Consider the following 27,817-nt stretch of genomic DNA (forward strand, 5'->3'; position numbering starts at 1 on the left):
ATGGGCTGAACTGCTGTAGTGTGCTGTAATGTGCCTTTGCTGGTGTGTTTTTGTTGTGTTGTCATCTGTGCTGTGAAGCTCTGCATATGTGTAAGGAACAGATGTGTGTTGCAGTGTGGAAACTCTGAAGGGTGGTAGTGTGTAGATTTGCATCTGTGTGGTGTAGCTATGCTGTTGTTCTAAAGGGTGGAAATTCTGAACTAAGGCTAGAGGTGTAGTCTGTGTAATTTCTGGGTTTAGGTGTCCTCACCCAGCTTTGCATCTGTGCAAAATTGAAGTATATATGTTGTGCAGTCTGCTTGTTATGAAGATTGATCTGCAATCTGAAGTATATCTGATGTATAGCTTTGGTGACTGCTCTGATCTGCTCTGCTCCCTTTTCTGCAGTTTGGGGTGTTGCTTGGCTATGTTGTAGTCAGTTGGTTGTAGGGGAGGTTGTAGTGCTGCTTCATTACTCTATCTGTTGTAGTACAGGGTTTCAATCTATTTCCTTCCTGGCATAGAATCAGCAGTGGTTCAATTTTGGGTGTCCAGATCTATTTCCTTGCTGTCTAGATTTATCAGTTCAATGGATTGGTCTCAATCTGTGTGCTGCATTTTGCTCTGAATCTGGGTGGAGATTGATCTAGTTTCTCTACAGTGGTTTTGTTCCTTAAGCCCCATTTGTTGGTCAAATTTATCAGTTGTGTGATTTGGTGTTTCAAGCCCAGATGGTGGTTCCATTTTTGAACAGGATTGCTTCCCTTTTCTGAACAGGATTGTTTCAAGCCCAGTTGTTGTAGGAGTTTTGCTCAGTTTTTGGTGTTTGTGTTCAGTGCAATTTGCTGATATGTAGTCTGTTTGCTTCATTTCTGTTCCTTTTTGTGTTGTTGTTGGTTTCTCACCAACTGGAGCTTGGAGCTTCAGTTAGCTCCAAGCTCCTCTTTATTGATGTCCTGTATCCTTTTTGTATATTTTCATCAATAAAGATTTTCTTTTCCGATCAAAATAAATAAATAAATAAATACAGTCATCACCAGGTTGTATCACTCAAATGGATATCAGAATTTAATAATATATGCATTCTAGTTAAGTGCAAAGTTCGAAAAATGAAATACAGTAAATAAATATTTATACGCACATTAAAGCTAACACATACTTTTTATAATGAGGAGCATCCCTGTCCAAACGAGCAAGGGTGCCAGCCAGAATGGAAACCTGAAAGATCAGAGTACATTCAAACGACAGAACATTTAACACACCAAAAAAGAAAACAATAGGTCAGATCCTTATAAAACAAAAGGGTATATGATTCAAAACTAAAGAGATAATGACCATATAACACAAGTTGGTGGCCAGTATGAAGCATAAAAGAAATGAAGGATTGCACACGGTGTGTATTGACAATATATAGTTGTCTTAAAAAGGAAAGATTTCTCCAAAGCTATAGTGTACGTCAATGTGTGTTATCTTTTCTATTTTTAATTTATTTCATTTTTTCCAGACCAATAACGATTGTAAGAAAAATTATTTTATGTTTCACATTGGAGCTCATCAAGATATATTGCAACATGTGCTAAAAAAAGCTGAAACAGATTTTTTGAAAGCTAAACGATAGGAGAAGATTCCTGGCTTAGATGAATATCTGAAGAGATCAAGTTCAATGTTATAATAGCATCACAAAATAATACCAGGAGATAATGTGAAAACTACAAATGTGTTCAGTATATCTTCTCTCCACTGTCATTACCAACCACCCTGATCTCTAGTCCAACACTAGCACTCTGGAGCAAGAGGAATCTCCTTGTAGCTGAGAAATTGTATGGCACCAGGGTCATAACGAGAGAAGCCAAAATCATGAACCTAGAAGAAAAAGCATGTATGTTAGCTCACTCCCAAGGTTTTAAAAAGCGGCTGTAACCATTATATAACGCCATTATATAACGGTTGTAATGGTTATCACCACCCCTTACGGGCACTATAACGGTATGATGGAAATTCGCATATATAACAGTTGTTTCGGTGTTACGTAATGGCCGTGACAATACCGTAACAGATGTAACCAAAGTCTTAAAAAACGGCCACAACCATTACATAATGTTATTACATAACGGTTGCGGTGGTTATCGCTACCCATTACGGCCGCTATAGCGGTGTGACGGAAATTCACGTGTAACGGCCGTTTCGGTGTTACGTAATGACTGTAACAGTACTGTAACAACTGTAACGGTCCGTTACACACTTTTATAATATTCTGAATAACTTCCTTTTCCAAAAAAAATAAATAAATAAAAGCTTACAAAAAAAAGAACAAATACTCAAGCGATCAAATTCCAAAGAAAAAATCTTATATGTATTTATTTTCTTTATAATTTGTTTCTGTTTCGGTGTCACGTAACAGTCATAGCAGTATCGTAACAGCTGTAACCAAAGTTTTAAAAAGCGGTCGCAACCATTACGTAACGTTGCTACATAATGGTTGTGGTGGTTATCGCTACCTATTACGGCCGCTATAGCGGTGTGACAGAAATTCACATGTGTAACGGCCGTTTCGGTGTTACGTAATGGCCGTAGCAGTACTATAACAGCTGTAACGGTCCGTTACACACTTTTATAATATTTTGAATCACTACAACAAAAAACACATTTGGCGACCCACAAATTTCGTCGCCAAAAGTACAAATTTCGTCGCCAAAAGAATCGGCAACAAAATACACAACTTGTCGCCAAAGCCCTGTCACTAAAAGTATTGGCGACGAAATCAGAAATTGTCACCGTATGTAGACATTTAGCGACAAGCAAAATTGGTCGCCAAAAATCATATATTTTGTCGCTATAAAATTACAATTTGTTGCTAAAAGGTTAAAATTTGGATAAGCTATGTACTTTTAGCGACAAATAAATGCGTCGCCAAAAGTACTATTTAACGACAAAATTAATTTGGTCGCTAAAAATCACGTTTTTAGTGACGAGTAAGTTTTGGTTGCTAAAGGTTCCTGGAATAATCACCAACTTTTAGCGACAAAAACAATATGTTGTCGCCAAATATATTAACGACGACAAAAACACCACCTGTTACTAAAAATTCACTAGACAAATTTTTTATTTTAATAATTTTCCTGTTCAAAATAATCCAAAACACCTATTTTCCTGTGCACAATATATACACAAATGTAATGTAAATAATAATACACCTGTGCAAGACATTCATACTAATTCAAAATTAATAACTATGAAAAATTCCAATAAACATAATTACAATTCTCTGACAATCTAAAACATGCATACCAAAGTACTTACAAACTACTAATATCAAACCCATAAATACATTACCAAATCCTATGTCAAAATATTTTCAAAATTACAACCAAATATTTTAATGTTAAACATCTAACCAACAAGTCATTTACTAAAATCCTATATCAAAATATTTGCAAAAACACAACACCAAATATTTTGATGCTAAACATTTAATCCATAAATCATTTACCAAAATCCTATGTCAAAATATTTCCAAAAACATAAAATCAAATCTTCTGATGCAGCCCAAACTATTTTCCACCATTGCTAATCTGTCACATGAAAAAAGAAAAAACAATATTAGATTGACAAAAAAAAAAAAAAAAAAAAAAAAAAAACTCGATATGAACTTCACAATTTTGATTTTAATTTTGTAACAGGAAGTCCAATCGGGTGCTATTTGCTCATACAACTCTATTTAGGCTTGAACAAGCTACCCGTGCCAAGTTTCGGTGGTTTCAATGGTCATTTTACAATTTTGGCCTCTGAACGGGCCTTTTAAGTCTTGTGTTTTACATTTTTCCTTCTAATTTTCTAACCAGAAATCCAATCGAGGTCCCATTTGTTCCTACAAGTCTATTTAGGTTTGAACAAGCTGTCCGTGCCAAGTTTTGGTGGTTTCGGTTGTCATTTCGCAATTTCGGCTCCTGAACGAGACTTTTAAGTTTTGTGTATTACAATTTTCCTTCTAATTTTCTAACCGAAGATCCAATAGAGGTCCCGTTTGTTCCTACAAGTCTATTTAGGCTTGAAAAGGCTATCCGTGCCAAGTTTTGGTGGTTTTGGTGGTCATTTTGAAATTTCGGCCCCTGAACGGGCATTTTAAGTCTTGTGTTTTACATTTTTCCTTCTAATTTTTTAACCGGAAATCCAATCGATGCCCCGTTTGTTCCTACAAGTCTATTTAGGCTTGAACAAGCTGTCCGTGCCAAGTTTCGGTGGTTTTAGTGGTCATTTCGCAATTTCGGCCCCCGAACGGGCCTTTTAAGTCTTGTATTTTACAATTTTCCTTTTAATTTTCTAACCGAAGATCCAATCGAGATCCCGTTTGTTCCTACAAGTCTATTTAGGCTTGAACAAACTGTCCGTGCCAAGTTTCAGTGGTTTCGGTGGTCATTTCACAATTTCGACCTCCGAACGGGCCTTTTAAGTATTGTGTTTTACAATTTTCCTTCTAATTTTCTAACCGGAGATCCAATAGAGGTCCCGTTTTTTCCTATAAGTCTATTTAGGCTTGAACAAGCTGTCCGTGCCAAGTTTCGATGGTTTCGGTGGTCATTTCGCAATTTTGGCCCCCTAACGGGCCTTTTAAGTCTTGTGTTTTACAATTTTCCTTCTAATTTTTTAACCGGAGATCCAATCGAGGTCCCGTTTGTTCAACACAACCAAACATATTAAATGAAATGCTTGTAGTGATTTGAAAAGTAAATTATGAAAAATATACTGACAAAATTGTTTGTCAATAAGATTCCTCTGATGAATAATCATTTTCATCAACCTGCATGCCTGCTTGATCCTTGGTCTTCCTCATAAACTTCTCAATCTCTTCAAATCAAGTTGATTATTATGGATTCAAATGAAATCAATAAAAATATTTAAACTGGGCAAATTGAGGCATTATTTTGTGGGAACAAGATTGTCAAAGCTATTCAGTGACAGGTGCTTGATGTATATTGGATTACTGTAGATGTTCTCAATAGCACCCATTATCTTGGCTTTTGCACATTGGTTCTTACATAATAGTGATGTAGTAAACTGAAAAGAGAGAAGAAAAAAGTGCAATTATACTGAAAAGATCCCATGCACAGTAATCATAACGTGTCACACCTTTAAGTTCTATGACAGCTATCTCTGTACCAGTCAATGCTTTTTTTGATCCAGCAGGGTAAAAACCTGTATCCACAAGTTGTTAAGAATAGCTAGGAAATGGTAATAGATTACATAAAAAAAAAATTAAAACTAACACAACATATACCTTTCAACTGTAAAGGTTTTATAACAAAACCTAGAATAGCAAATGGAACCATCACAATTGCCTCCCCAAAGAATGCAAAACGCCAATTCCAGTGACCTGCAACCCTTACTTTGTTGTTCCCCTTGCATCTTGTCTAGCTTATACATTGGCATTGAGCTTTTTATACAAGAAAAGAGACTCGACATACAGGACTGCATCTCGACCAATTTTAGTAACCTGTACTCATTAAAGCAACTGTCATTCTGTAGACCACTCAGAGTCCTGGTATTCTAGATGAAGATATGCAATGCAGAGCATCAATTATGATAAATTCAATCAAGATGTAGCAGGTATTTGTTAATATAAATTTTGTGAAATAAATCACTGAAAACAGAAAGGATTATTGTTCTAGAAGTGTCCACGTTAGTACAAAAATAATTCACAGGGTTCTTAAACATCATACATAATTTAAAGAGTAATCATATTCACCAAATAAAATCAAACTACTATCTTAATTGATTCAGAACATTAAATAACTAGGACAAACTTCCTGAAATATATTTTTAGCTCATTTGATGGCAATTTAATAATCATTCCAACATTGTGACTCACTGCAACAGGATTTTTCATCTTTTCTCATCCAGCATGAAAAATAGTCATTGATGTAAAAAAGTGAATGACATCACACATTAGAGTCCTAGGACAACAAGAAAACAGAAAGTTGCCATGTTAACTTATGACATGTGGTTTCCCTATTTGTATGAGCATGCAATACCTAAATGAGTAGGATGACAATTGAATACCTCTTCGGGCTTATGACATGTGGTTTCCCTAGCCTGTTGTCTGTTGTCCTGGCTTTCTTAGCTGTGAGTTTCTCAGCTATTTCCTGGGTTGACCAGTGTTGTGGGGGTGATGTTTGAGTGTATTTGTAATCAGAGATGTGTCCTTTTCTACTAACACTTTGCTTGCAAGTTCTAAGATGGTACTTTGCTTAGGGATGGTGGGTTGAGTTGGTGAGGCTTCAAATTAGGTAGAGTGTATTTTGTGAGTTGTGGGTTGAGTAAAGTGAGCTCTAAAAGTCTCTGTATATTTGTTGTTTCTTGCTGTGAGGGTTGAAGTTGCAGGTTGATCTGTCCTCTTCGTTATGGTCTCCTTTTCTCCATATCCAGGGTATTGAAGTCTCATTGGCTAGCTATGTGCTGTTTTGAGGTGTATCCAGGTTGGTTCTAGGTTGAGGCCTGCATAGAAAAGTTGGCTGCTATCCTACTTTTCTCTAGTCTACAGCCTATGGCAGATTGCAAATGCAGGTCTTTACAGATCTTCTACCCTCCTAGTCCAACTTTCTTCTCTGTAACTATAGCTGTTCTTTCTCTACTAAACATAAAAAAACAACAAACCAGCACCAGTTCCACTAGCAGCAACAGCAGTACAAAACAGCAGCACAAAACAGCAACATGAAGTTAACCTCCCCTGTGTGACACCTCTGTACACAGCAACTTTTAAATATACACGGTTAACCTGATATGATTTTTTAAATATACATATCTAAGAATTATAATTAGACTAAAGCAGTATCTCTTTTTTATAATTATTATTATTTTTTATTTTTTTTATAGCTGTATCTAAACACTTTGCAAAGCCCCCCACCAAAAGAAAAACCCACATAAATCACTTCAAAGTCCAATTTTTAGGTTGTGTTTGAATCATTGATTTGGATAGAAATTTGATAAATAGAAAATATGGGTGAAATGTAAATGAAATATATATACATTGCACCCACATTTTCCTTTTTCCTTCCCAAATTACTACCAAAATCAATGATCCAAATACACAAAACCAAATTCCATATAACATTCATTACTCATTTCAATCCAAAGAATTGCAGTTTTAGCTTTAGCAGTGATTGGTAGTCTAATAGATGAGATTGCAAATTATAAATACATACAATCAACAAAATCAAAACCCAGTCCATATATATTATATAGTATTATATATGTGAGCATCTATTTGGTGTCTTGAAACTTCTTTTTTCTTTATACCAAATGTCCAATTTTCTATTCCCAAAAATAAAAGGAAAAACAATAGAGAAAAGGGTGTGACTTGAACTTAAGGCTATAAATTTGATAAAGTAGACTCTTACCATTTTAATTACATACAATATATAACAAATATTTTATTTTATTTTATTTATTTATTTATGTATTTATTTATTTGACTTGCTATTTATTATATATGCAAGTTGCAAACACATGATTAACAATAAAGAAACATCTAGGACCAAACAAAATACACAAGAAAAACACCCACTACCCACCCAAATAAATTAACATAGCAGCCTACATATATGAGTCCAACCAAGCCCCATAAAATGCACCAGAAGATAAACCCAAGAGCCATCTAAATAAGCACACAAGAGCAAAACAATAGGCAACAGACACAAGGACAAAACAGAGCAGAGAGACAAAGGTTCTTAGCAACGGTGGTGGATGGTTTTGGGGACTGCGTCACCACGCTTTGGGGTCTCCACGAGCATCGTTACAATCAACAAAATCAAAACCCAATCCATACAATCAACAAAATCAAAACCTAATCCACACACACACACACACACACACACATATATATATATATATACATGCACAAGCAAAATCAATTCAGCCCATAAATTATGCACAAAAAACATGCATGTATCAATCACTATAAAAAAAATTAGAGAAATAATACTTAGAATTCGTTCCCAAAATCCTCTCTTTCTGCTATACTTGAGATTAATTTAGAGGGTTTCATATCAAAAAAAAAAAAATAGAAACTATAATCAATATATGCATATAATAATTGATGAAGTCATAAGGGAGAGAGAACATTACCTTTAAAACAACTAAACACTGAAAATGATGAAGCTTCACAGAATCGCAGAGTAAGAAGTAGTCCTAGAATTATTGTTGTTGATCATCGCAATGAGAGAAAAAATAGGAAACTGATTTGGGAGTGGGTTTGCTGAAAAATAAGAGCGCCAGATGTTTAGCTCTCAAATTCTAGGTCTTTTCATTTTAATATTTATGATAGCATTATATTTTTATTTATAGCATTTGTACATAGCAATTAAAATCTTGAAAATACGGAATATTGCACAACATATATGAAAAGCTATTAAAATTATATTAAATGTTATAAAAATTGAAATGTTATGACCAGATGCTATTTTATTACAAAATGCCCCAAATGGATCACATTTTATAGCATTTTCAAAAGAACGTTATAAAAAAATGTTATAAAATGTGTTTTTTGTTGTAGTGATAATCCCCTAACTGCTATCTCAACATGGGAAAAGGAGATCTATATGTCCGGCTTAATTAGAGAATGATATTCAAGTATAACCCGCCCAATCGACTTCTAATTTATCATGTTTATTAAGGGAACTCACAAACACACTCAGAATTTCTAATGTCAATAGCAAAAGAAGTGGATTCACAACTTTTTCATGCATCAGCTCAAGTGGATAAATAAAATAAGTATTCTTCATATCTCATCCGAAAACATATAGTGCATATTACCATTAAATACAACAAAAGAACCAAAAAAAAGCTGAGAATCCAGTACAAAAATTCAAATTCTAGTTCACATCCACAACCCAGAAAATATAAAAACAGAAAACAATGAAAATGACTCTAATTAGTCACATAGTCAAAGAAATTGCTCATACAAATTCTAGTCCACTGCAACTTTTTGTCTCTTTCAAACCAACACACAAACACGTGGTGGGTGTGAAAAAACCATTTACAAAATGTACACCAAAAAACAATTACTCAAGATCACCTATAATTACTCTAATGTCTCTGAAATCATCAAAATTTCAAAATATTCACAAAAATCAAAGCTTAATGCCTAGCACAAAACATTGGTTCAACAAATGATCAAACTACCAAACTCAAACCAGATTTCACAAGAATCAAAATCTAGATTTTGTTTCTTACAAAAATCAGTCCAAAAATTCCGAACATACCAGTCCCAAAAATTAGTTTCAAAATCAGTCCAAAAATTAGAATAAATCAATCCCGAAAATCACAATATCAGTCCGAAACTCTCACAGTGTGAGTGAGTGAGAGGGAGAGGGAGAATGAGAGGGAGAGGGAAAGAGAGACGAAGAAGAGGGAGAGAAAACATACCTGTTTGTGCTGCTGCTGTTTGTGCCGCTGCTGTTCTGAAATGAGAAGATGAAGAAGTCTCCTTTTAGGTCACTTTTGTTTATTCACTTAAAAGTCATTTAAAAAAAAAAAAAAAAGACAGATTCAAAACGACGTCGTTTTGACAATAAATTTATTGGCGACGAAAATCATTTTGTTGCCATAAATATCACTCACCTTTTCAGCGACTAGTTTAATTCTGTCGCCAAAAAGCGCAAATTGGCGACAAACAGTTTCGTCGCCACATATTAATTTCGTCGCCAAAACTTTTTAGCGCTCCCGCGCGAAAAATTAAATTGGCGCCAACCATTTTTTCGCGACGAATTGAGATATTTGTTGCTAATGGTGTATTTTTTGGCGACCAACACGTATATTGTCGCCAAAAAAATACAATTGGCAACCAAATTCAATTTTGTTGCTAAAAAACGTCGCAAAAAATGCTTTTTGTTGTAGTGAATAACTTCCTTTCCTAAAAAAAATAAAGAAGTAAAAACTTAAAAAAACAGAACAAATACTCAAGCGATCAAAGCCCAAAGAATCTTATATAAATTTATTTTCTTTATAATTTGTTTTTAATTTTTATTTCATTACATTAGCATGTAAAATAAAAAATATATAAACAGTACTTGTATTTATTTTTATAATCATTTTATTTAATATTTAATTATAAATAATTTTTATTTTGTTACTGTAATGTGTTGTCTAAAAAATGTCTTTAAAAAACTCAAAAATATTTTTTGTTTAAGGCACAATTTTCATTTTTATAATTATTTCATTTAATACTTAATTATAAATAATTTTATTTAGTTACCTGCAAGGTTTTAAAAAGCTGCCACAACCGTTACATAACGTCATTACGTAACGGTTGTGGTGGTTATCGCCACCCGTTACGGCCACTATAGTGGTGTGATAAAAATTCACATGTGTAACAGCTGTTTTAGTGCTAGATAACGACCGTAACAGTACTGTAACAGCTGTAACCAAAGTTTTAAAAAGCACCCGCAATCGTGACATAACGCTGTTACGTAACGGTTGTGGTGGTTACCGCCACCCGTTATAGCTGCTATAGCGGTGTGATGAAAATTTACATGTGTAATGGTCGTTTCGCTATTACGTAACGGCCGTAGCAGTACCATAACAGTTGTAACGGTCCGTTACACACCGTTACACACTTTTATAATATTCTGAATAATTTCCTTTCTCAAAAAAAATAATTAAATAAAAGCTTACAAAAAAAACAAAAAACAAATACTCAAGCGATCCAAACCCAAAAAAAAAAATCTTATCTGAATTAATTTTCTTTATAACTATTTTTTTTTTAATTTTTTTTCATTACATTAACATGTAAAATAAAAAAAATATAAACAATACTTGTATTTATTTTTATAATCATTTTATTTAATTTTTAATTATATATATATTTTTATTTTGTTGCTGCAATGTGTTGTTTGAAAAATGTCTTTAAAAACTCAAAAATATTTTTTGTTTATGGCACAATTTTTAATTTTATAATCATTGCATTTAATACTTAATTGTAAATAATTTTATTTAGTTACCTGTAAAGTGTCGTCTAAAAAAATGCCTCAAAAATAATTTTTGTTTATGGTACAATTTTTATTTTTATAATCATTTCATTTAATTTCCTAGCTCAGACAATTAAAAATTTTTATTTTTAAAAGTTTCCTAGCTCAGACATCATTTAATTTCTATTAAAAAGACTTTAATAAAATTTTTTTAGTTTCCTAGCTCAGACATCATTAAATGTCATTAAAGTCTTAAAGTCTTTTTTTTTTCCTTCTAGAAGACTTTAATAAAATTTTTTTAGTTTCCTAGCTCAGACTTTAATTTCTGCTTAGTTTCCTAGCTCAGACATCATTTTTAAAATCATTTAATTTCTTATTTTTAATCATTTCATTTATTTTTATAATCATTTCACAATTTTTATTTTTAATCCCATTTCGAAGTGTATTAACTCAAGAAGCCCATGAAATAATTTTTTAACCCATTTAGTCACATGTATGTATAATTTTATTCCATAAAGTCTTTTTTCTTGATTTACACTATTTTCTTGGACACTTATACCCTTATATTTAATTTTGATACTCTTATAAATATTTTTTGAACGGTTAGTAATTTTATGATGTGAACATTCATATTTTAAAATTCACATTGGTAGGAATGTAAAATTGGCCCGTGGGCGGCCCGAAACCCACCCGCGAGCCGGGGCGGGCCTGACCCGTTGACAATGTGAATATTCACATTGACATGTTAACATTCACATTAATAGGAGTGTGAAATTGGCCCGCGTCCCGTGGCGGCGCGGAACCTGCCTGCGGCCCATGGGCGGCCCGGGGCGGGCCCGGTCCAGCTCGTTAACAATGTGAATATTCACATTGACATGTTAACATTTACATTAATAAGAGTATAAAATTGGCTAGTGGCCCAAGGCGGGCCCGACTCGGCCGGTGACAATGTGAATATTCACATTGACATGTTAACATTCACATTGATAAGAGTGTAAAATTGGCCCGCAGCCCGTGGGCGGCCCGAAGCCTGACCGCAGCCGGAGGCGGGCTTAGCCCGACCCGTGACAATGTGAATATTCACATTGACATGTTAATATTAACATTGATAAGAGTGTAAAATTTGCCCGCTGCCCGAAGCTTGCCCGCGGCCCGGGGTAGGCCCGGCTTGGCCCGTTGACAATGTGAATATTCACATTGATATGTTAAAATGCACATTAATAGGAATGTAGAATTGGCCTGCGGCCCGTGGGCTGTCGAAGCCCGCCCACGGCCCGGGGCATGCTCGTTTTGGTCCGGCCCCGAGCATGTCCGAGACCTTAGATTAGGGCCTAGGTCATCACTTTGAAGCCTGGCCCGGCCCATCGGCCCGCTTAAGGCCCATTCAAGGCTCGGTTCGAGGTCTAGCCCGCCCGAGGCGCAATGTATTTTTTTGTGGAAAATAATAAAATTTTGGTAGAAAAAATTAAAAAGAATTTAAAAAAAATGGCCAGGCCCACCCAAGCCTGACCTAAGCTCGAGGCTAGGTCCAGGCTCACCGGCCCGACCCGAGGCTCGATCCATCGGCCTGTCCAAAGCCTGAATACCCTTGTGCTAGGGCTAGGGCCTGGGTCTAACTTTTTGGTCTGTGGGCCGGCCCGGGAAAGGCTCGTTTGAGCCCAGGCTCGAGCCTAGTCCGAGACCCTAGGCTAGGGCCTGGGCCATCACTTTAAAGCCCAGCCCGGCCCATCTGCCCGGTTAAGGCCCATTCAAGGCTCGGTCCGAGGCCCGGCCCGCGCCGAGGCCTAGTGTCTTTTTTTGTGGAAAATAATAAAATTTTGGTAGAAAAAATTAAAAAGAATTTAAAAAAAAATGGCCAAGCCCGCCATGGGCTGCCCACGGGCCGTGGGCGAGTTTCGGGCAGCCACGAGGCACGGGCTAATTTTACACTCCTATCAATGTGAATGTTAACATGTCAATGTGAATATTCACATTGTCAATGGGCCGGGCCGGGCCCGCCCTGGGCCACTGGCCAATTTTATACTCTTATCAATGTGAATGTTAACATGCTAATGTGAATATTCACATTGTCAACAGGTCGGGTCGGGTCTGCCCCGGGCCGTCTACGGGCCGTGGACAGGTTTCGGGCAGTCACGAGACGCGGACCAATTTTATACTCTTATCAATGTGAATGTTAACATGTCAATGTGAATATTCACATTGTCAACGGACCGGATTGGGCCTGCCCCGAGTCGCCCATGGGCCGCAGGTGGGTTTCGCGCCGCCACGAGACGCGGGCCAATTTTACACTCCTGTTAATGTGAATGTTAACATGTCAATGTGAATATTCACATTGTCAATGGGCCGGGCCCGCCCTGGCCCGACTAGAATTTTTCCGGGCACCCATGAGGATCGACATGGGCCGGGCCCCTACACATTGACGATATGAACATTTACATTGACGGTGCGAACATTCACATTAGGGGTATTTTGGTAATTATGTCACCTATAGGACTTAATGAAACATAAGTAAATAATGTGAACTAAATGGAACATAAATAGATGAAAAGGGTATTTTGGTCTTCTTATCTCAAATAGGACCTAATGGAATAGTCAAAAAGAATATTGATTGGATGGAATAAATCTCTTAGAAAGTTGATTTATCAAAAAAGCTCCCCAAATACAAGCATGTGTGGTGATCAGAGTATTTGGTACTGTAGTGTTGTTCGACAGTAAAGCAATCTAAGAGGAACAGTAAAGCAATCTAAGAGGAACAGCAAATCCAGAGTTTTAACCTTGAGAAATAAACAATTTACCAAACAAACAGCTAAAACTAGATTAATGGAATCAAATTTAATCACAAAATTAGTTTCCCATTTGCTAAGCAACTTTTAATTTCTTTTATTTATTTATTTATTTATTAAAGTCTGGTTTCAAAACAGGAGGAGAACAATGCTACTAAAAAACATGGATGCAGCATTCTATTTTATAAAGTAAGATTTTGATTATTCTCATTAAACCAAAGTTATAGTCTTCGATTTGCGCAAAAGGGGTTGGTGCCCTAATTACAACTCTAAAAATAGGTTTCAAAATTTTGTAGCATCGAGTGATAGTTTGAGGTTTAATCATCTGGATTAATTAATCAAAATTCAAAGTGAGTAGTTAAAGCCACCAAAGCATGCATCAAGTATATGATTTCAGTATTAGAACGGTTTAAATAAGGTTAAAAGGCCGTCACATGGTTTTTGAGTGATTGTGAAAAAACAATGAAGCAGTAATGCTTGAAACTTACTTCGAAACCTGTTGGAAACAACACTCCAAGAGCCCAATTAGCACAGCTGATTTCAAGAAGAAGCCCTTCAGAGGTGAAGCACATTCCTTTCTACCTCTGCTACTTTGTTATTAAATCTCCCACAACAATTTTCTACACTAGCTTTTTTAAAAACCTGCAGAGTATTGGTGCTTAAAACCTCATGAAAATCACCTCCTGAAAATCACCTCCTTCATGCACCACCTAAAGACATCATCTAGATACTCAAAGACTGTCTATAAGCAGCCCTTGTATGAAGGATAACTTTTTCTTCTCCCATAATCTAAACAAGGTAGACAACTGACTTCCAAAGTGATGTTTGAGACTCGGCAACAAAAACCTTTCATACATAGAGATAATTTAGTATCTAACTGGGTTCCAGAACCTCTGAGCATTGAATAACAAACGTCGAGGCTCGACATCAAATCTCAATTGATAAAAGTACACCACGCCATGTGGACGGTACTATGGCTTCCAAGCAAATAGGAAAAGTTCACAAATGTCACTACTTACAACATCTTGCTAAAAGAGACAAACTATTGACTGAAACTAACACCGGATTTACTAACCAACCCTACAGAAAAGGGACTCTAAATTGATATGAGAGCGGTGACATTCAAGTGTTTTATGTATGACATTCCATATTTTATTTTTCATATGTATGAAGTTCCAGATATCTTTCATAGCTTCTTATATTAATTAATTAATTAAGTAAATTACAATTGTGAGTTCGGATTAAAACCAAAATAAGAAACTGTGGGGATATATTTTCTGAGTACCAACACGTGGCAAGGTGACGCCGACGTGTCAGCCGAAGTGCTACGTGTCCTGGTCGTGACGCCGAGGTTATTTCAGCAAGGCCAGGTTATCTCCGAAGATATCGGAATCCGAGATAAGAGGATAAAAGATAAGGGACAACAGTCCTATAATAAAGAGGAGATTTAGCCTAGATAAGGATAAAGCTCTTAGAGAGTTTATCTTTATCTCTTGAAGAGTCCAAGGTAAGTACTGAACAGGAATTCATAGAAGTTAGGCTTCTATTGGGATTTGGATTGAGGTAACTATAAAAGAGAGGCACCTCCGTGGGTCTAAGGTACGCAATTTTATGCTTTGAGCAGTGAGTTTAGCACTTGATTATCATTGAGAGATATACTGACTTGATCGTCGGAGTGCCTCCGGGTGGAAGAGCCATCGCCGGAGCCTTTTCTTTCTGTTACAGGTTAACTAAAGCCATCTATTCTGTCGGTGCTCTCCAGCTGAATACTGAGTTAGCAGTGTGGTCAGAAAATTACTCACACAATTTGGCGCCGTCTGTGGGAACTTAGAAGAATAGATGGCCAATAACGGACAGAAGGAAAAGATTGGGGACGACACTCCTGCTGGGAGTAGCAGACCAATTGACCTTGACGTTGAAGGATACAACCACAATGTAGAAACTCATGACTAGGGCCACGGAGAGAAAGACGTTGGCCAGGAGGGCGACACTTCGAAGAAGACAGACCAAAGCAAGTACTATAACGAAGATAACCTCCAGGTATGAAGAGATAGGTGCCTGCGGAGGGATGAAGAAGTAAAAGAATTGGCAAACAAATTGGCAAACTTGTAGTCGGTCGTCAACTTTATGATGCAAAACAATGTCATGCAGCCACCGTAGCACGACACGCCGATTCCAGCAACTAATACCCAGAAGGGAGGAAGGAAAACAATCCCCGAAGCCCCGAAGCACACCAGAAGCGGAAGGCACTCTCACCGACTATCCAGGGAAGTCGGACGAGAGGAACCGAGACGAGAGGAGTCCCGAAGGACGTATCACACGAAGGACCCAGAGCCCAATGAACATCGGCATGTTCAAGGGCAGACGCTCTACTTTGACACAACCCATGGAGAAAGATCAAAACGGGCCCACCACGAGGTCGAAAGTAGTGTGCCGAAAAGATTGAAGTCCAAAGATAGCCGAGTTCCAAGGAGGAGTAAAGAAGACTTGAGAGATTACCTCAAGAGGAAGCAACATAATGCTGAAGCCGAGGTAACTTCCCCGATTAAGCCGAGGACACCATTCTCGGTGGAACTGGACAAATTTGAAGCACCAAAGAGGTTCAGTATGCCGAGGTTTCAAATATATGATGGTAAGTCAGATCCCAACTTTCACATTGGACTATACCTAAATTCAATGGCATTATATAGTGGGAACGAGCCGTTGCTCTGCAAAGTATTCCTCTCATCCTTCGGGGAGATTGCATCAGACTGGTTCCATAAACTACCGAAGGGAAGCGTAAAGACTTGGGAAGGCCTGGCCGAGATGTTTGTAGCCAGGTTTGTGACAAATAAACTACAGCCCTTGAGGGTCGACGCACTGATGGCTTTAAAAATCACCAAGGATGAAGGCCTTAGGGCCTACGCAAAAAGGTACTACGAGGTGTTCAATCGAATACCTGAATGCAACCAAGAGGTGGCGGTCGTGTCTTTCAAGAACGACCTGAAAGATGACTGCCCACTACGGAAGTCTTTGGCAAAGACATTGCCAAAAAGCATGGAAGAACTCATGGCAAGAATCAAGAAGTACGCCAGAGCCGAGGAGGATACGTCGGGAAACAAAGAGACAAAGCAGGAGAAAGGAAACGGCTCGCCGAAGCGAAGCTGAGGTAACAATGGACCGATCAAACAAGAAACGGAATTGAGGGCTAAACAGGCAGTAACGACTGTATTCCAAGTCCCGATCCACAAAGTCCTGGATCAAATACGAAACCAACCCTATTTCAGAGCACCAGCAAGAACACCAGGGGAATTTATGAGAAGAAACGTCGGTAGGCATTGTGTTTACCACAATGAAGAAGGGCACCCAACTCAGGGTTGCAGAGCCCTAAAAGCACACTTAGAAGACTTGGTGAGGCAAGGCCATCTGAGGGACCTCGTCGATGAGGCCAGGACAAGGGAAAAACAGACAAGATTGCCTCAAGCACCTGCAGCTCCGCCTCCCCCACCACAACAACCACAGGCAGGAGGACCACAGGTGGTTAATGTAATTCACTCAAAAGTGAACAAAAACGACATACGAGGGGAGACCCAGAAGGTAAAACACCTACAGCACGTGAACCGGGTCGGACATAAACGACCTCGGCCTGAAGAATGCCAAGGACCGACGATAGCCTTTACTGAAGCCGACCTAGAGATGGTCCAGCATCCACATAATGATGCCATGGTAGTATCCCTCCAGGTTGGGGAGTGCCAAGTGAAACGCATCCTGATTGATCAAAGCAGCTCTTGTGACATCATGTATGTTAGATGTTACAAGGAGCAGGGCCTTCATCCTGATGACTTGGAGCAATCCAATGGCTCGATGGTCGGCTTCAATGGAACGCCAACGTGGCCACTGGGCGCAACAAGCTTGGAAGTACAAGCCAGCACTAAGAAGGTCAGGATAGAATTCATGGTGATTGACACGCCTTCGCCATACAACATCATCTTGGGAAGGCCGTGATTGCATGCAATGGGGGCAGTTCCCTCAACATTGCATCAACTATTGCGATTCCCAACAGAGCATGGGATAGAGGAAGTTAGAGGCGATCAGCTACAAGCGAAGAATTGCTCCATGGAAGCAATGAAATCTACCTACAGCGTGCGAGAGCCGGAGAAGGCAGAAATTGAAGATGAGGACGTGGAAGTCCTAGAAGACGTCGGCAAAGAACCAGCCGAGAAGAGCGAAGAGGCACTAAAGAAAATCCTTGTCCAAGATGGGGATGAAGAGCGCTTCTTTCTTCTCGGCTCTGGCTTAGCCAAGGAAGAGGAAAAAGAGTTGGAAAATTTTTTGAGAGCAAATATTGAGGTGTTCGCTTGGACACCTTACGAAATGCCTGGCATTGACCCCGAGGTCATTTGCCACAAACTGAATGTCGACAGGTCGGCCAAACCTATAATTTAGCGAGCAAGAAGACCGATGTTGATACACGTCGAAGCAGTAGAAGAAGAAGTAGACAGACTTCTAGAGGCCCGGGCCATTAGAGAAGTATACTACCCAACATGGCTATCTAATATAGTGGTGGTAAAGAAGAAGAACGGTAAATGAAGGGTCTGTGTAGACTTTACCAGCCTCAACAAAGCCTGTCCCAAAGACAGCTTTCCCCTGCCCAAAATTGACCAGCTAGTAGATGCCACTTCAGGGCATGAAAGAATGAGTTTTCTAGACGCCTACAGGGGGTACCACCAGATCACCATGTACCCCCCAGACGAAGAAAAAATCGCATTCATCACCCCAAAAGGCCTATACTGTTACAGAGTAATGCCATTCGGGTTGAAAAATGCAGGAGCAACTTACCAAAGGCTGGTAACCAAAATGTTCAAACACCTGATTGGCCGAACAGTAGAGGTCTACATCGATGACATGGTCGTGAAGACCAAGGAACCGCAGGGTCATCTTGCCGACCTAAAAGAGGTCTTTGATATACTCAAAACATGCCGGCTCCGACTCAATGCATCGAAGTGCGCATTTGGAGTTGGATCAGGTAAGTTTTTGGAGTACCTGGTAACAAGAAAGAGCATCGAAGCTAGCCCAGATCAGATCAAGTCCATCCTAGAGTTGCAGAGCCCAACGTCGGCAAAACAGGTGCAGATGCTAACTGGAAGGGCCGCAGCCCTAAACAGAATCATCAGCAGAAGCTCAGACAAATGTAAACCTTTCTTCAACTTGGTGAAGAAGGCTACGGACTTCCTATGGACTGAGGAATGCGAGGCCACTTTGGCCGACCTAAAGAAATATCTGACCACGGCTCCAGTCCTCTCAACACCTGAACCTGGGGAAGAACTGTTTTTGTATTTAGCAGTTTCAGAACACGCAGTAAGTGCAATGCTAATCCGAGAGGAAAAAATGGAGCAAAAGGCTATTTATTATGTAAGCAAAACCTTGGCCGATGCAGAAACAAGGTACCTACCACTAGAGAAATTAATGCTGGCCTTAGTAATGGCTTCAAAGAAGCTGAACCATTACTTTCAAGCGCATAAGATTATAGTGCTAACAGAGCACCCATTGAAGTCCTTGTTACAACAAGGAGACTTAACTAGAAGAATAGCAAGATGGGCAGTGGCCTTGGGCCAGTACGACCTGGAGTTCAGACTGAGAACAGCAATTAAGGGCCAAGTTTTGGCCGACTTCGTAGCTGAATTCACGCCAGAATCCATCGAACATCGGGCTCCGTTGAGCCAAGATGAACGATGTCCAAGCAAACAAGGAGAAGCCCAGCCAAAGGCAAAAGAACAAGGAAAGGAAAAACTCAGACCCTACAGCATTTACATCGGCGACTCCTTTCGCCTGTTTGTCGATGGGAGCTCAAACCGGCAAGGAGCGGGGGCAGGAGTAGTGTTAATATCTCCTGATGGGGAAAGATTGAAATAGTCTATTCGATTAGGGTTCAAGGTCTCGAACAATGAGGCAGAATACGAAGCATTGATTGCAGGACTAAAGCTGACAGTGGCAGCAGAAGCAGATGAGGTAATAATTTTTTGTGATTCACAACTTATAGTGAATCAGACAACAGGAGAGTTCGCAACCCGAGACGAGAGGATGTCGGCATACGCAAAGGAAGTCATCAGGCTGGCAGCCTTGTTTCGCTACTGCCGACTTCTTCAAGTAAGCCGAGATGATAACAACCACGCCGACGCATTGGTCAACTTGGCAAGTTCAATACAAACTGGAAAAACAAGGACAATAATGATTGACTATTTGTCAAGCCCGAGCATAGAACAACCGATCGCAGAATAAGAAGCAATGTGTGTAGACTTGGGACCAAGCTGGATGGATGCAATTGTTGCATTCCTAAAAGAGGGAAAGCTGCCAGAAGACCATAAGGAAGCACACAAGGTCAGATTGAAGTCAGCAAGATTCAATCTGGCAGCGGACGGACATCTCTACAGAAGGTCCTTCACTGGACCCCTTTTAAGGTGCGTACACCCTTTGTAGGTTGAAGATTTTCTATATGAAATTCATGAAGGGATTTGTGGAAGCCACGCTGGGGGCAGATCACTCGTTCACAAGGCCATTGCCCAGGGGTATTGGTGGCCCTACATGCAAAAAGATGAAGAAGCCTACGTGAAGAAGTGTGAACAATGCCAAAGGTTCGCACCTTTGATACACCAGCCAGTCGCTGACCTAAACCCTGTATCCAGTCCATAGTCATTTGCCCAATGGGGCATGGATCTCATTGGACAGTTGCCCCAAGCAACTGGGCAAAGGAAGTACTTGTTGGTAGCAACAGATTACTTCACGAAGTGGATAGAAGCAGAACCTCTTGCCAAAATCCGAGATGTGGACGTCAAGAACTTCATATGGAGAAACATCATCACTAAATTTGGCATTCCAAGAGCAATAGTTGTCGACAACGGAACGCAGTTTGACAGCAAACTCATCAAGAACTTCTGTGCGAAATTCAAGATAAAAAATTACTTTTCAACACCAAGTTTTTCCCAGAGCAATAGGCAAACAGAAGCATCTAACAAAGTAATTTTGGATGGGATAAAGAAGAGACTGCAGGCAGCAAAAGGAAAGTGGGTAGACGAGTTGCCCAATGTACTCTGGGCATATCGGACTACGCCGAGAAGATCAACATGGGAAACCCCCTTTGCCATGGCCTACGGCACAGAAGCCGTCATTCCACTGGAGATCGGCATCCCAGGAATCAGAACCCAAGGAGTAGAGAATGAGACTAATGACATACTTCTAGCCCGAGATCTGGATCTCTTAGAAGAAAGAAGAGAGAAAGCTGCAATTCAGCTTGCAACTTACCAGCAGCAGCTTGCTAGAGCTTACAATAAGAAGGTCAATCTAAGGGAATATCAGGTCGGCGACCTAGTCCTGAGAAAAGTTGTTGGCAATAAGAAGGACCCCAGAGAGGGAAAGCTTGGCCCAAACTGGGAAGGACCCTACAGAATCACTTCGGTATTGGGCAATGGAGCATACCGGCTTGAAGATAATGAGGGCAAAGCATTGCCAAGACCCTGGAACACTTGTAATTTGAAATTTTTCTATCATTAGATGTTCCTTGTTATTTTTTACCAACGTCATCAATAAAATATTAGAAGAGTTCTCTAAAGACTTGTGAATTGATAAAAGATGTATAATGTTATTTCTGAATAATGAGAACCCAAGCGGAACTCAGGTTCACATTGGGGGCAGAGAGAAGACAAAAATGCTTAACGCTTGTTGAAATTTGTAGCAATTTACAAGTTGAAGTTAAGCCGAGATAATTGTTTATCTTCACTTGTTGAAATTTGTAACAATTTACAAGTTGAAACTAAACCAGAGTAATGCTTAACGCTTGTTGAAATTTGTAGCAATTTACAAGTTGAAATTAAGCCGAGATAATTGTTTATCTTCATTTGTTGAAATTTGTAGCAATTTATAAGTTGAAGTTAAACCGAAGTAATACTTAACGCATGTTGAAATTTGTAGCAATTTACAAGTTGAAGTTAAGCCGAGATAATTGTTTATCTTCACTTGTTGAAATTTGTAGCAATTTACAAGTTGAATCTAAACCGAAGTAATGCTTAACGCTTGTTGAAATTTGTAGTAATTTACAAGTTGAAGTTAAGCCGAGATAATTGTTTATCTTCACTTGTTGAAATTTGTAGCAATTTACAAGTTGAAGTTAAGCCGAGATAATTGTTTATCTTCACTTGTTGAAATTTGTAACAATTTACAAGTTGAAACTAAACCAGAGTAATGCTTAACGCTTGTTGAAATTTATAGCAATTTACAAGTTGAAGTTAAGCCGAGATAATTGTTTATCTTCACTTGTTGAAATTTGTAGCAATTTATAAGTTGAAGTTAAACCGAAGTAATACTTAACGCATGTTGAAATTTGTAGCAATTTACAAGTTGAAGTTAAGCCGAGATAATTGTTTATTTTCACTTGTTGAAATTTGTAGCAATTTACAAGTTGAACCTAAACCGAAGTAATGCTTAACGCTTGTTGAAATTTGTAGCAATTTACAACTTGAAGTTAAGCCGAGATAATTGTTTATCTTCACTTGTTGAAATTTGTAGCAATTTACAAGTTGAAGTTTGTAGCAATTTACAAGTTGAAGTTAACCCGAGATAATTGTTTATCTTCACTTGTTGAAATTTGTAACAATTTACAAGTTGAAACTAAACCGAAGTAATGCTTAACGCTTGTTGAAATTTGTACCAATTTATAAGTTGAAGTTAAGCCGAGATAATTGTTTATCTTCACTTGTTGAAATTTGTAGCAATTTACAAGTTGAAGTTAAACTAGAGTAATGCTTAACACTTGTTGAAATTTGTAGCAATTTACAAGTTGAAGTTAAGCCGACATATATTATTTAACACTTATGAAAATTTGTAGCAATCTACAAGTACATCACTGTTTGGCACTTGTTATAACTTAAGAAAAGTTTATAAAGTTAAGATTAAACTAGTATATGTTTATCCTTGTTAAAATTTATAAACAATTTACAGGACAAGTATTTGCCGAAGTAAATCGTCAGGTGGCATAACCGAGGTGTGTCACCCCGAGAAGATTGTACAAAGAAGGAGAAATGTGTGAAAGACATGCAGAATATTCTAAGTATAGAATCATGCAGAAGCAATGAAGAGAAGACAAGAGTACAAGCACTTAGAAAAGAAAAGTTGCATTAGCATTCACCAAGAAAGGGGCACATCGGCCATACAAGAGCTTACATTGTCTAGAAAAAGAAAACAGTACAAAAGACAAGACAGGAAAAACATGAAAATTAAGGTTCATCAGCATCAACAGCAACTTGGGTTTGGACCTCGAACGGTTCTGGAAGAGCCACCTCGGCCGCCTTTTCCATTGCAAGTTCTGCATCAATCTGGGCAAGGGTTTCATCAATACTTTTGTCGGCTACAGGAACGTCGGAGGATGCCTGCTCAGGGGTAGTTTCCTTGACAACCACATCGCCCTCTTCATCTTGAGTCAAGTCCAGGACTTGCTCAGTTGAAGGAAGAGACTTGGACGCAGTAACCTCCTTTGCTTTTCTCACCAAGGCATCATCCTCTTCCTCATTTCCAGATTCTAAGTCTTCATCGGACTGAGCTGGTGGAGGAGGTGGAGGGAATGGAAGAGGAATATCATCGGCATTCCTCAGAGGCGAATCATCAGGGATATTGAGTTTTTTCAGAAGAGACATCCAACCAAGGGTGAAACCTTTGTTGCATGCCTGCTTCACTTGAAGTTCATAGGCCTCAGTGACATCGGCCATACCTTGAGTGTACGCCTTTTCATCAGCCTCTTTGATTTCGGCGTCCTTGGTGGCCAGAGCCTCCTGAAGCTCCTTTTTGGCCTGGGCCATTTTTTCCTCTGCTTCTCTCTTCTGAGACTCAACCACTTTCCTGATGGCTTCAGTAGCCTCAGCCTTCTCTTCGGCATTGGTCTGGGCTTTTATTGCAGCCTCGGCTTAGTCCTCCAGTTTTTTCATCTTCGATTGAAGACCTTTGTTGGTCTTTTAGAGGGAAGAGAACTCCCTCTTCATCTCAACAAGCCTTTCCCGATTCTCAAAAGACTGCATTGAGAAAGAGTGGGCATGCTAGATGGCCTGAAAGAAAACAGAGGTGTTAGAGAATACTCAAAGTATAAAATAAAGGGAAGGAAAGAAGAAAAATACCAAATAGAAAACATTTACCTGAACGGAGTGCTGAAGCATTAGAGCGCAGTTCTCATACTCACTATACTGGGCGTTTCGTTCTAGATCGCCTGGAAGAAGCAGAGCAGTACTGAGTGCAATACCGACGTTGATATCATCGGCACTATCACTTGCCATGACAGGCTTGTCTTCTAGAGTAATAGAGGGGGTCCAGGGGGCATCAGGTTTTTTTGATCCCGAGGTTGTTGCAGAGGAGGACCTCAGCTTTTTTGGATTTTGGGATTCTGGTGGTTGAGACTCAGAGCGCCTCTTCCTAGCAGAAGGCTGAGATTTATCACTCTCAGCCAACTTTGAGATCGGCAAGGTATCTTCAGATTCAACCTGAGCTATCTTAGCCTTCGGTTGAGCCTTTTTTATTCTTTTCGACTTCGGTGGAGGTTGGGTTTGTGTTTGCTGCTCATCAACAGATGATGGAATACTGGCCAGAAGATCTTTTGCAACAGGCTTAGGGCGACCCATCATGGCAGTAAGGACAAGTCGTCGCCGACGTTTTCGTTCTGATATTGGGACCAGGTATGGAGCCGAAGTTGATGGTTGATCAGCTGGATCAGATGTTGATCCTTGATCTGTTCGTGATGTGGATGCAATCAACGGAGTTGTAGCAGAGGGTGGAAAAGGACTTTTCTTCTTCCTTTTGGGAATGTCAGGCAAAGTTGACTTGTATGATGGAATAAAATTGAGAAGCACAGGCACTTTCTTTTTATGGACTGGCAAGTCCAGAAGTTTCTTCAAATCCTTGCTAGGGACAAAGGATTGGCAAAAAATTTTTGGTGGTTGACGAACAGCTGCAAGAAGAACAGACGTCAGAAACAGACAAAGTATTCAAGACTTTGAAAGAAAACAGGCAAAGCTAAATACTAGGCTCTTACCCTTGCCCTCTAAAACTGATCGGGGAAGAGGGTAGAGATGGATGTCCTCATCTGAAGCAAACTCCCAATTTCCTGAGGTAATGAGATAGTCATCTCCAGGCCCTTTATTGGAGTCTGGGAGGTCGGCTACGATTTTGAATTCTGTAGACCTCGGCTTAAGGTAATAAATGTAGCATTTTTCTTTCAAATTAAGGGCACACATGGTATAGCAATACTAGATATCGGCTAGGGTGATCCTCGCGTTTTCCTGTTTAGCTAAGACTATGACACCAAAGATCACTCGATAGGAATTGATTGCCAGTTGCATGGGGTTCAACTTATAATAGTGAAGAACCTCGCGGAAAAGGATGTTGAGTGGGAGCCGGAGTCCGCACTCAGTAAAAGCTACAATGGGAAAGGGCATGGAGTTTTCTGTAGGCATGATGGAGTCATCATCCCCAGCCAGCCTCAGATGGACATCGGCAGGGATGGAGAACTCTTGCCTAAAGTACTCAAGTTTGATCGGGGTATCTACCCTATGTCTCCACATACCCATGATATCGGCCTGAATTAGAAGGGTTGAATTTCAGAAAGAAGATGTTTCTTATTGATGGGACCTCGGCAAAAACCTAGGTTTGAAATTCAGAAATTTGTAAGGAATGTTTCAGTTTTGCCCTAAATCGTGGGTTCTACAAACAAATCCCAAACCTAAAACTATGGAGATGAAGATAAAAGGCACAGATCTGGAAAAGACACAAAAAACAGAAAGCAAGAATGGAATTTCAGAATCAAGAACAGAGATGGTTTATCAAGAGCATAAAAAATACAAGAAATACAGGGCCAAGATTAGTGACAAAGATACAGGGAAGTAGTGAAACAATGCGTGTGTTCAAGATAAGGGCAAGGGCAAAATCATGGGAAGGACACATTCAGGTGTATGAATCGCAAATTAAAAGTTTCAACAGATGCAGTAAAGGCAACAAGTAATGAAGAATATCAACAGAATTGAAAATGAAAGGAACAGTAGCTTACCAGAAAAGAGTGAAGCCGGTATAAAGATTGCCGAAATTAGACGACAGTTATAGATGCAACGAGAACGACGAAAGCTTCACAGGAAGGGAGAACGGAAGACAATTGCAGAGCTTGGAGCTTGAGCAATGGCGGATTCGAAAGAAAGAATTTAGAGAGAGAAAAAGCAAGAGAAAACGGATGCAAAAGTGGAAAAATGAAGAAAGGGGGAAATGTTTTATCAAAAATGAAAACGGCGGCAAAAAATAATCAATACGCCTAGAAGAACGTATACGTCAGACGGCGCATGTGAGAAAGAGACGGCTTATGGGCGCGTCACAGGTATGAACTAGTAAGAAAGAAACGCGTGGTTAAAAACGGTTGAATTATGATGTATGACAGCTTATACGCGTGGAAGGATTCTTGAAATTCTTGTTCTTCAGTAAAGGGATATCGGCCAAAATAATGATCTCGGCTGAGATACTGAAAACCGATGTACTGGAAAAACGGGATGATATAAGTTCCATCACCGCAGAATGCTGAGGTAATAGAACCTAGGGGCAGTTGTGGGGATATATTTTCTGAGTACCAACACGTGGCAAGGTGACGCCGACGTGTCAGCCGAGGTGCCACGTGTCTTGGTCGTGACGCTGAGGTTATCTCGGCAAGGCCGAGGTTATTTCCGAAGATATCGGAATCCGAGATAAGAGGATAAAAGATAAGGGATAAGAGTCCTAAAATAAAGAGGAGATTTAGCCAAGATAAGGATAAAACTCTTAGAGAGTTTATCTTTATCTCTTGAAGAGTTCAAGGTAAGTACTGAACAGGAATTCATAGAAGTCAGGCTTCTGTTGGGATTTGGATTGAGGTAACTATAAAAGAGAGGCACCCCCGTGGGTCTAAGGTACGTAATTTTATGCTTTGAGCAGTGAGTTTAACACTTGATTATCTTTGAGAGATATACTAACTTGATCGTCGGAGTGCCCTGTGGTGGAAGAGCCACCGCCGGAGTCTTTTCTTTCTGTTACAGGTTAACTGAAACCATCTATTCTACCAATACTCTCCAGCTGAATACTAAATTAGCAGTGTGGTCAGAAAATTACTCACACAAAAACAAAAAACAATATAAACATAAGAAAGAAAGCCCAAATATAAACCACCTACCGGGTCACGGTACATAGGATACACAGGAATTTCTTCGCGGTTTAGGAACATGGCTTCTGCAACTACAGGTCCTATCAGGCACAAAACCAGATTGATTAGAACTAAACAAAGAAAACAAAACAGTATAAACTATGCGCTACCTTTTAATCTATAAATAACTAGCATTGATTTAAGAGGTCAATTTGTGTTCTCAACATTCAAAATTAAGTCATAAATAAGAAAAAGAAGTACCGGGCTTGACGACATGGCGATTGGTGAGAATAATCCCGCGCTGCTTATCAACGACAAAGCCCGTGGCGTGGCTGGCACCGGCAGATTCGGTGTCGAAAGCCCGACAAGCGGTGGTCCGAAGCACGACCACTGCCGGAACCACCTTATCGAGCGCCTTCCGCCAGTCATCGGCGGTGGCAAGATTATCTCTGATCGGCGGATCAACCTCCACCATGCACAGCTCCTCCTTCATACTCGACTCCTCCGATCCCAACCTCTACAGATGATCAGCCATACCTTAGTACCCCTCTCTCTGTAAATCACAGTCCGAAACCCTAACTGAGAAAAAAATCGAGAATTGGAGTGGAATAGTGAGGGAGTGGTTTTGGGTTTTGGGTTTTGGAAGACAGCAGGGATGAATGAGAATTACATGTAGAGGGGGAGAGACAAATTCGACGGAGTTGAGATGCAGTGTGAGTTGGGTTGGGTGCTGACAAGACCACTCACACTCATATTGGCCACTGTTTTTGACGTGTTATTGGCCATGAGCTTTCATATATTTTATGGAAAATGTTTGGTAGCTTAAATTTTTGTGGCTCAAATGGTTCAATTCTGTCAAAACGACGTCATTTTACACTAAAAATCTGTCAAAACGACGTCGTTTTGACAGATTTGAGCCATTTGAGCCA

At 39.4% G+C, this 27,817-nt stretch overlaps 2 protein-coding genes and 2 long non-coding RNA genes across 6 annotated transcripts in view; all 4 read right to left on the bottom strand.

Annotated features, from left to right (window-relative positions):
• LOC145824449 (uncharacterized) overlaps positions 1–27,817 on the bottom strand; it is a 145,285-nt gene that overhangs the window by 89,391 nt on the left and 28,077 nt on the right. The gene's annotated exons all lie outside the window — the stretch shown is intronic.
• Positions 994–27,671, bottom strand: LOC145824443 (protease Do-like 7). 3 transcript variants are annotated; one of them, XM_082924108.1, is made up of 3 exons: positions 27,150–27,671; positions 26,919–26,989; positions 994–1,197 (listed from the first exon to the last, which is right to left on the bottom strand). In XM_082924108.1, the coding sequence occupies exons 1-3, from the start codon at positions 27,379–27,381 to the stop codon at positions 1,111–1,113; spliced, it is 390 nt and encodes a 129-aa protein (XP_082780234.1). In that variant the 5' UTR covers positions 27,382–27,671; the 3' UTR covers positions 994–1,110. The 3 variants fall into 3 exon arrangements, with proteins under 3 accessions (XP_082780234.1, XP_082780237.1, XP_082780231.1); XM_082924111.1 differs by lacking the exon at positions 994–1,197 and adding an exon at positions 1,498–1,844 and having other exon boundaries at positions 26,927–26,989; positions 27,150–27,670; XM_082924105.1 differs by lacking the exon at positions 994–1,197 and adding an exon at positions 1,498–1,842 and having other exon boundaries at positions 27,150–27,670.
• LOC145790545 (uncharacterized) lies at positions 3,869–8,251 on the bottom strand. The gene is made up of 3 exons (XR_014329346.1): positions 8,101–8,251; positions 5,255–5,470; positions 3,869–5,172 (listed from the first exon to the last, which is right to left on the bottom strand). It is a non-coding gene; the product is annotated as an uncharacterized LOC145790545 (long non-coding RNA).
• LOC145824441 (uncharacterized) lies at positions 22,851–26,910 on the bottom strand. Its single transcript, XM_082924102.1, has 2 exons — positions 23,878–26,910; positions 22,851–23,790 (listed from the first exon to the last, which is right to left on the bottom strand). Exon 2 carries the CDS (start codon positions 23,545–23,547, stop codon positions 22,969–22,971), a length of 579 nt encoding a protein of 192 aa, XP_082780228.1. The 5' UTR covers positions 23,548–23,790; positions 23,878–26,910; the 3' UTR covers positions 22,851–22,968.

The sequence above is a fragment of the Camellia sinensis genome, chromosome 1 (genome assembly GCF_055761805.1).
Source record: "Camellia sinensis isolate YWXY chromosome 1, ASM5576180v1, whole genome shotgun sequence".
NCBI lineage: Eukaryota > Viridiplantae > Streptophyta > Magnoliopsida > Ericales > Theaceae > Camellia > Camellia sinensis.